This window comes from Populus euphratica, unplaced genomic scaffold (genome assembly GCF_000495115.2).
Source record: "Populus euphratica unplaced genomic scaffold, PopEup_1.0 scaffold114.1, whole genome shotgun sequence".
NCBI lineage: Eukaryota > Viridiplantae > Streptophyta > Magnoliopsida > Malpighiales > Salicaceae > Populus > Populus euphratica.
Window position 1 is genome coordinate 373,517 of NW_011499905.1, and position 9,400 is coordinate 382,916.

The window sequence follows — 9,400 nt, forward strand, 5'->3', positions numbered from 1 at the left end:
AGAGTCTGCGGCATTGGAGGATATCACTTTCAGGTACCCTTCAGTCGACTAGTCCATCACTTATAGGGACCACCAGCTCTGTTAAATTGTCTTCTTTTTATTTTATGTCACCCACCAATCAATCAAAGCCACCCATTAGCCAATAATGCTCTTCTCAGCAGTCACTTCCAAATCCTTCGAGCATGGTGTCTCCATTTTCATTTTCATTACGTGACAATTAAGGTAAGTACAGTTACAGCCTATCCAAGGCTGTTTCAAGTGTAATTATAATTATTTATTAAAAAAATTATATTAAATTATATTTTTTAATTTTAAAAATTATTTTTAAAATTAATATATTAAAATATATAAAAAAATTATTTTTTTAAATATATACTTTGAATTTAGCTGGGCTATAACCGAAAGCCTTAAAAATAAAAATAAAAATAAAAACCAACCTTATCCTTTAAGCCAAATGAAAGCTACATATATTATAAATAGGTTGATTAAAGGGCTACATGTGTTATAAAAAAAAATTCAAATTAAAACATTGTTTTTCAGAGCTTTTATTTAATAGAATTTGAAAAAAAAACTTGGAGCTTCCGATCATATATATCACAGTGAAGCTCCTTTTTTTTTTTCTTTTCAATTCAGCTATTTTTTTAAAAAAATAATATTTTATTTTATTTTAATAATTATTTAAATTATTTTTGAATCAATTAAATTGACTGAATCATTTCAAGATAATTTTTACAAAATTTAATTTTAAATTAAGACTATATAAGGAATATGGTTATGAGGTTTTTTTTTTTTTTAATTTTATAATTGATGACGAGTTTTTTTATTGTTAATTTCATTATTTTTTTTTATTTTTATTTTCAATTTTACTTTTTACTAGTCAACTAGGTTGTCAATAAATCAATTAAGTCAATTACATAACCTCATTCTATTTAATTTTAAACTCAAGTTATACAAGGTTGAATTGAAAAGTTTTAGAAAGAACCTTCTAAATTGAATTTAATAACAATTTCATCTTTATGCTTGGTATATTGTTGTTAAGCTCAAATTGTTTTTTTATTTATTTCATCCATAAGATAGCACTGACTAATAAACTATTATATATCTATATTTAAGATAATCTCCATTATACTATGTTATATTAAAGCTTAAAATACTCTTATAAACATGTTTAATTTGATGTAAATATGCACCCCTTATCCAAAACTTATTGAAGGAACTTAGAAATCAAGTTTCTCATTCCTCGAACTTACTTTTTAAAATCGCAATAAATCCTTGCTGAAACTTGAGAAACTCAATACTTTTTATATGCAAATATTTAGTATTAAATTAATAATTAATATAATATTTTTCTTAATGACCACACACATAAATGAAAAACATAGAAAATTTTAAACATTCCATTTAAAACAATACACATTCTTTTTTTTTTTGTTTTTTTTTTTTGATTTACGTGGGATGTCCGGGCCAGCTTACGCGCATCACGACTAATCCCCACGGCCCACTGAACATCCTGCAAACCTAGTGAGCAGGTAAGGCACCGCGAGAGTGACAGGCATGCATAGTAAGATTCGAATCCAGATGCGGAGAAAGGGGACAAGCCCCTTCCACCGCGAGGCCAGAACCTCGTTTTGGAGTTAAAGAACAAGGTAAACCCTAGTTTGTATGCTTTGGACCTCTTTTTGGCATATGGGCACGAGAGGGATGTTAACAGAGAAAGGTTTGCCATCCAAAACCCCCCCCGTACATTGAAAATGGTCGAGAACTTGTCAAGAAAATTAAATTCGTCGGCATGGTAGGAACCCGTAAGATCATCAAACATTCACAAAGCATTAATGGTTTTTTTTTAATGGAATTTATAACATTCTTCAACAGCCATGCCTATCACACGAGGGTTTGAGTTATTAATTTTTGTAGCTTGTATCATGTGTGTGTATATATATATATATTATTAATATGAATATCCAAACTAATTTGTATATGTTTTAATTAATTTTATAAATTTTAAAATTAATGATTATATAAATAATTTGCGGTAACTATAAAAGAATTCAATAAACATAACTCAAACTCTTATAATTATTAAAAAATAATAAAAACCTTAAACACTTAAACTACATCTCAAGTTTACCTCACATGAGATAATTATCACAAGGAGTAGGAGTGCCTTATGATATGAATTATATGGTAACGTGACAAAAATGATTGGGAGAAACTGGAATCCAAAGCGATTTAGTCTTTATGATATGATACAAAAATAATAGGCGTGGCATATTTTACAAGTAAATTAATTGCTATATATAAAATCTATTTGCACGAGCCTAATTTCTCCATTGAATTATGTTTTCGAGTTGAACTCAATTTTGGTCAAAGGAGCCAATTATTTTTATTTATCTCATGTTGCTGCTTAATATCTCTTGAGCAAGATAACCCACATGGGTCAAATTTATTAATTAGTTTTTTTATTATTATTATTATTTGTATTATTTCATTGAGAGTTTTATAGATTTTAGACTATATGATAAAAGATAATAATTATTTATTTTTTAAATTCTAAATTCTAAATCCTCTTCTATGCTAAATAGCGCTATAAATTCTAAGTACTAGTTGTTGATATAGCGTGTAGAATTGAAAAAAATAAGTTTTCACAAATTCTTAATTAAATATATAGCATATCATATGCATTCACAATAAATTATTTTCGTGTAGTCTTCTTTAAGATGTGAATCAACAAGAGGGCATTTAGAAAGATCATAGCTGTTAATTGTCGTCATGACTTATAAAAAACTATATATTATAATTTCTGAAAATAGCAAATGGAAAAGATTATGATATTAGCTTTTAAAGTATTACCAAAAACTTAAAAGTCATTATAGCTACAGTCAAATTAGTGATTCTTAAACGGAAACAAAATATACAAACTAGGCTAAATCTCGTAGAATTGAGAAGGGGGGTCACATTTATAAAGATCCAACGATTTTGAACTATACACACACACACTTAAAAGAGTATCAATTTGAATATTTTAAATGGGTTTTTGAAAATGTTATTATAAGATTCAAGCTAACCCAATATTTATTTTTTGTTTTTTATTTTTATTATTAACCTTCAATTATTATTTTTTTATTATTAACATACTTTTAGCATGCTCTTGAAGAGGCAAAATGTGATTTTAAAAAATTAACGACTAAATTAAAAATATATTATTTATTTTTGTATTTCAAAAAAGTATTTAAAAGCATTTAAAAGTTTTTTTTTATTTTAAATTAATATGTTTATATTAGTTTTAAATTATTTTAATATGTTAATATTAAATATAATTTTTAAAACATAAAAAAAATATTATTTTAATATATTTTTAAAAATAAAAAATATTTTTAAAAATAACTATAATAATGATGTAAACAGACAAAAATTCATATAGACTTCACAGGGGGGGAAAGGGTGGGGCCTCCAATAATAGAAAAGGAACAAATGACCCACTGAGGAGTGGTCATATCAATATAATGGAAATCCTCTCCATCAGAAAATGTCAAGGCAAATGCAGTTAAAAATAATCTTTTGAAATTCAGAGACTTACGTGGAATGATCATGAATGAGGTGGAGCCCAACATTGATGTCAAGCAAAATAGCTATCAAAAGCTATTTCCATGCCTGCCCCACTGCCTCATGGTTCTCTCCATTCACACACAATCATGCAAACCACATAAACAGACACCCCATTCAAGAGATTTTATTACACGGCCAAAAAATAAAAATAATAATAATAAATAAAAAAACAGAGATAGAACATCATTGGTAGATAAATTAGATTGAATGTCCATGAACAGAAGTCAATACCCGAACCACAAATTTTTTTTTTTCTTGCTGAGTTCGCGTGGTAATGAAGGGAAGGGATGGATGGCAGATTTATTACTACCCCTTCTAGGCAAGAAAAACATGTATGGTGCGTTCTTGACTCCCTCTTTAAATGGCTACTCTTCCAACGAGAATTTTTGCAAAATCCAAAAAGGAGGCTCGTAAAAATAATAAATAAAATTTAGTTGGTGTAGATTGTAATGAATTGTGGCAGCAAAAACAGGCACCACCACCACCGGCAGCAGCAGCAGCAGCAGTAAATAAGCATCTTTGGTTCTTGAAGATAGCATTCAAAGTCCCAACCAACCCCAATACTTCTCTCCCACAGTGAATACGACCAGCAAAAACAACACTTTAATTTTCTCTGATCTCAATATTCAAAGATGGTAGAGAGAAAGGGGAACAGTTAAGTTTGCAGTAGCAGAATCTGGTGATCAGGAACTAGGACAATTCATGGCAGCCTTAATTTGCTGGACAGTGGTGCCAATAAGGTTATTAACAGTATTCACTGACTCCAGGTTTAGTTTAGCAGATGGCAAGCTGCTGACTAGTATTTGAAATGCTACTGTAATTAGGGAACCGCTCAACCTGGCCGTGCTTCCTTGTGTATTAGAGCTTGTTGATGCACCATCTCCTTGGTCAGGACGGCCATCAGGAGAAATGGTGAATCCTGATGGCAGCAGAGGTATATAGGAAGGGTCCTCACCGCTCATTGCTATGTTGATGGCTGGTAGATCGACGGGACAATAGACTACAAGTGAACCTGATGAGTCGACACAGCTCTCTTGCAGTATTAACATATTGTTCTGACTAGTGTTGTAGGCCTATTACAGAATATTATAGAGTTATGAAAGTCATTAAATAAGCATTTTACTTTATACAGTGAAACAATTCACTATAAAAGTTAGAGAAGGAGCCAAACAGAGATAGCCTTACTCGAAGAACAGATATGCAGTTCCCGGGATGTGAACCATTTGTGATATGGGCAACTTCTTGGACTGCATTGCCGCTAGAGAGTACATCCCACTAAAGAAAAAAAAAGTACCAAAACCAAAGCCAAAATATCAGCAAGAAGTTTATCAAAGGAAAACATTTTACAAGCAATTGAACATGCCATGAATCATTCCACCGCCAATTTCAAAATCTACATCACCTGTGGTCGGGTTCTTTCATCCTTGAAGAAACTGAAGACATTTTGAGGAGAAACTGGAAGTGAAAACGTGGTAGCTGCACTTAGAACTACACCATTAGGTTGGCCAGGATCCGTGCTCTTATGGAGTGTAACTCGAACTCCAACATCATGCAACCCAGATAGTGTGCTCCATCGGTGGCTGTTAGATGTGCTTATGCTAGAACAGAAACTGCTGACCATTCGTTGGGCAAGTTTCATCATGCTTCTCTTACCTTCTGGTGAGGGAATTACTGGAAGATGAAATACACAGTTAAAATCATGATTAACTAAAAAGATTTGACCATGGCAATAAATTTACCTCCTCCAAGATCCCGGGTCGAATTGCTTGACACCATTTGACATGCCACTCTTTCGCACATCCTTTGAAGTGTAGCAAGCCATCGTTCAGCTCCAAAAGCCATACCACTGTGAATGAGATCCCTATAAAGCTGATGAGTTGTGGTTTTGTCTTCGATCTCTACATGTTCCACCCAAGTAACCTGTTTCACACTTCAGGTTAGTAACTAAGTACACGAATGAGTTCTACAACTATCACTGTTTTGAAGTTGAAACACCATAGTAATAACATATAATGAAGTTCTCAGGAGCAACTAGACAACCTTTGAGTATCCATTTGGCATATCCTGAATCAAGCATCCAGAAGGAAGCCTATGACATCGAAATTGGGAGGCAAACTGTGGAATATCATATGAAACACTAACAATTGCCCATAAGCCTTGCTCAATTTGCTGACAATACCGAAGGATACAGAATTCCCGAGTCGGAACCAGGGGTGAAAGCACCTGCAACTCTTCATACATCTGCAAAAAAGCACATTTCATATGATAAACCATTCTTCGAGCCAGTTGTTGAAACAAAAGCAAGCAACTTAAAGCTTTTTTCATTACCAGTTGCAAAGAACCACTGTGACTACCCAACATTCCAGATGAAATTACTTCAATGGTCTTTGCCACAGACACCATCGTGGGAAATGATTCGACCCACTTGTTCTGCGAGCTCAAATCAGTGATACAACTCAGAGACAGCCTTAATAATTAAGATATTTTGGGTGTCAGAAAAATATATATTATTAGAGAGTAAGAAAAGGACTTACTGAATCCATAAACATGTCAACCAAGGCCACACCATTCATGATAACAACACCTGAATCTCGGGATGCTTCTATTCGAACATTGGGATTCTTTAAGTGGCTCATAGCCCTTGGAAAGATCCTCTGGTAGGTATCGAGATTAAGAACATCTCTCCCATCAGCGGACGATTTCATCCACAAAGGTTCGTTGGTTTGCAAAAGCCTTAACAATTCCTCCATAGCATTTGCAGCAACATCAGTCATAAGGGACTTGTCCATATCCGAAATGACTGGAGGTTGGAAAGCCAAATTTGAACTAGTTGGGATAAGATCAAGATCAAGTGAAGGGCCACCAATCCCTTGGCCCCCAAAATTCCCCATTGATAAATCCAAGGAAGAAAAGTGAAAAGGTTGCACTGGAGGGAGTTGGGAAATTGGCCTCCCTACGTATTTAGCAGCAATGCTAGAAACTCTATCAAGCTGCAACAATCAAAATTTTGCAAACCATTTCATGAATGGCGCAAGAAAAAATTAAAATAAAAAATTTGAGAGAGAGAGAGAGAGAGAATTTAAAACACAGAAGCACACCTCTTCTTTCAATTGAACATTCTCCATTCTTAGTTTGTGCTCATCAAAATAGGAATCCTCCGTAACAGGAGGCCCCCCACAAGATGGGCAAATTACATTCTTGAGTGCCTCTCTAATGGCTATATTCTCACATCGGATCTTATCATTCTCAGCTCTAAGAGCAGAGTTATCTGCTCTTTCATGTTGAGCCTGAACCATTAACCAACAACAACAAAGCAAACGTTTTAATAACTTCTAACAAAATTCAATCAAACAAAACAAAGAGACAAACAAACAAGAATATCTAATTCACCTTCATCTGGGTCCTCCTGTTTTGAAACCAAAACTTGATCTGTCTTGGTGCCAAACCCAACTCTCTACTTAACTGTAACCTTTGTTTCTCATCTGGATGTGGACACTCCTTAAACATTCTTCATTCCCACATAGTATAAACACAAAACAAGAAGGAAAAAAAAAACCATCAACAACCCATAAAGACCAATACTTCAAGAAACATTACACACACACACACATGTCATATACCCCACAAAAGCAACAGTACTAAATCATCAACGGATTGCATGATTGACGAAAACAAAGAGATTGCAATGCGAAAGAGTCCTTACGACTCCAACTTCTGAATCTGGAGAGCAGTGTGGCGGTGATAACGCTTCTTCCTCCTTTGAGGATCAGAGGGGTCATGGTCTCCACCACCACCGCCACTATTTCCTCCTCCAACACTGCCATACTCCATTTTCTCCCCAAAAAGAAGCCTTTTTATATAAACAGCAACAACAGGGAGAAGAAGAAGCTATTAGCGAGTCCCCTATAGAGCAAAGAAAGAATATATCAAGATTGATGGCCCATGCTATAATATACCATGGCTACAGTAACATCCCCGTAGAGTACAAGATAGAAGACTGTTCGATTTTTTATTTTTTGGGTTTTGAGGAGAAGTTGAGAGGGGTTTAAGCATTTGGTTTTCGAAGGCATATCATAAGGAGAGAAACGGCTGGAATGTCAAAGAATTTGGCATGATTTCAGAAGAGTGAGTCAAGGAGAGAGATTTAAAAATAAAAATAAAAAAGATTAATTCTTGGGCTCTAATTAAGTCTCTCTAATCTCTCTCTCTCTCTCTCACTTAAAAAACCTAAAACACCCCACCAAAACACTACAACACACACTACTCTTACGATTCCTTACTATGAGGGTGTGTATTTTGCTGAGCACACTTATTTGTGAAAATGTGTGTAGCTGATGGTGAAGGGGGTTTTAAAGAGCGACAGTCTTGTGGGCTTTTAAATTCTGAGTCATCACCGCATTCGAGGGAAAGGGAGGAGAGAAAGGAGGCAGTTGGTCTCTCTCTCCCTCTCTCTCTGAAATTTAAGACAGTCTCTCTCTCCCTCCCTCTCTCTCCTTTAACTCATTACTCCCTCAACTCTCTCACTTTAATACCACAAGACAGTGCTCCAAAACCAGTGTGGTACCCTACCATTACATGCAATGCTCAGTCATGCCCAGATGTGCAAAAACAGAGAAAATAAAAATAAAGCAAGAGATGAGGATTAGAGAGAGAGAGAGAGAGAGAGAGAGAGAGAGAGAGAGAGAGGGCGAGGGCACGAGAGAGAGAGAGAGATCCATGAAGCGAGTCAGCCGGGGTTTGATAATTAATTTCCGGCGTGTGATTTTGTTTTCTTATTACGTTTGTTGATAAATATAGACTTTCTGTTTATTTTCTTTTACTGGGATCTTGTTTTTGCCTCTTTGCTCACCCTTTCTTTTAATAAAATACTTATAGAATTAGCAAGAATAGACACATGGATTAGTGTTATTTAGTCGCTTAGAGATCATTAAGACATGCCTTTTTTGTATATAAAAACTATAGTTTTAATATATATTAAATTAAAAAATGTTTTCACATCCCACTTAACTTTCTTTTACCCAAGACCAAGCTTATTAATGTAAAAATGAGATGACACATAGAGTGTATTTGAGACTATGTTTGAAAAGCATTTGTGAATAAATTTAATTTTTTTTATTTTTAATTATTATATTTTTAATATTTTCAAATTATTTTGATATATTAATTTTAAAAATAATTTTTTAAAAATAAAAAAATATTATTAATAAATTTTTTAAATAAAATATATTTTAAAAAATAATCATAACTACACACACGTTGTATAAAACTAGATTCATCTCTTAAGATCTACCGAAGGTAATTAGAAATTAAGAAAAATAGAACTTAGGAGTGTCAAATGGTAAAAGTCTAATATGTTAATGCACACACTACAAAACAATGTGATGAAAGTCAAACTTGATACCTTCTTGGAGTGAGTGAGTTCTGTCCACGCTTCACAGCTAGCTCACCACATAAATCACAAAATAATATATAAATATTATTTTATTTTTCGAAGTGGGGCCGGGGTTCTGGACCCCACATTAGGAGCCATTTCTTTTTCTCTCAAACTAGATCATGTGGACCACAACCCTAAAAACTTTCGTCTGATTGATGTCAACTCTCTGCTTTCTTTTCTGGTCATGTCTTTCAATGCCTGTTGAGAGGAAAGCGAGCAAGCAGGAGCCCTGAAAAATATTCAATAAATACACGAACCCTATGCTTTAATCAAGCTCGCCCTTTTCATATAAGCGTCTTGGCCCTCGTATGTTCCATGCACGTGAGGAATGGAGGGGGGGGGGGGGGGTCGGGTTTTTTT

At 34.0% G+C, this 9,400-nt stretch overlaps 1 protein-coding gene across 1 annotated transcript; it reads right to left on the reverse strand.

Moving 5' to 3' along the window:
- Positions 1-3,711: 3,711 nt before the first annotated feature.
- On the reverse strand, positions 3,712-8,059 carry HDG11 (homeodomain GLABROUS 11). Its single transcript, XM_011037250.1, has 10 exons — positions 7,310-8,059; positions 6,997-7,114; positions 6,705-6,893; positions 6,141-6,596; positions 5,935-6,036; positions 5,647-5,847; positions 5,346-5,526; positions 5,009-5,277; positions 4,792-4,881; positions 3,712-4,679 (listed from the first exon to the last, which is right to left on the reverse strand). The coding sequence occupies exons 1-10, from the start codon at positions 7,435-7,437 to the stop codon at positions 4,290-4,292; spliced, it is 2,124 nt and encodes a 707-aa protein (XP_011035552.1). The 5' UTR covers positions 7,438-8,059; the 3' UTR covers positions 3,712-4,289.
- Positions 8,060-9,400: the final 1,341 nt, after the last annotated feature.

What these genes read in the sequence shown, in the direction of transcription:
- HDG11 (XM_011037250.1), bottom strand. Translation starts at nt 7,437, where the DNA reads ATGGAGTATGGCAGTGTTGGAGGAGGAAATAGTGGCGGTGGTGGTGGA. An exon ending in GACCCGGGATCTTGGAGGAG is followed by an intron (nt 5,278 to 5,345) that starts GTAAATTTATTG and finishes TTCATCTTCCAG; the next exon opens with TAATTCCCTCACCAGAAGGT. An exon ending in ATGAAAGAACCCGACCACAG is followed by an intron (nt 4,882 to 5,008) that starts GTGATGTAGATT and finishes TTTTTTCTTTAG; the next exon opens with TGGGATGTACTCTCTAGCGG.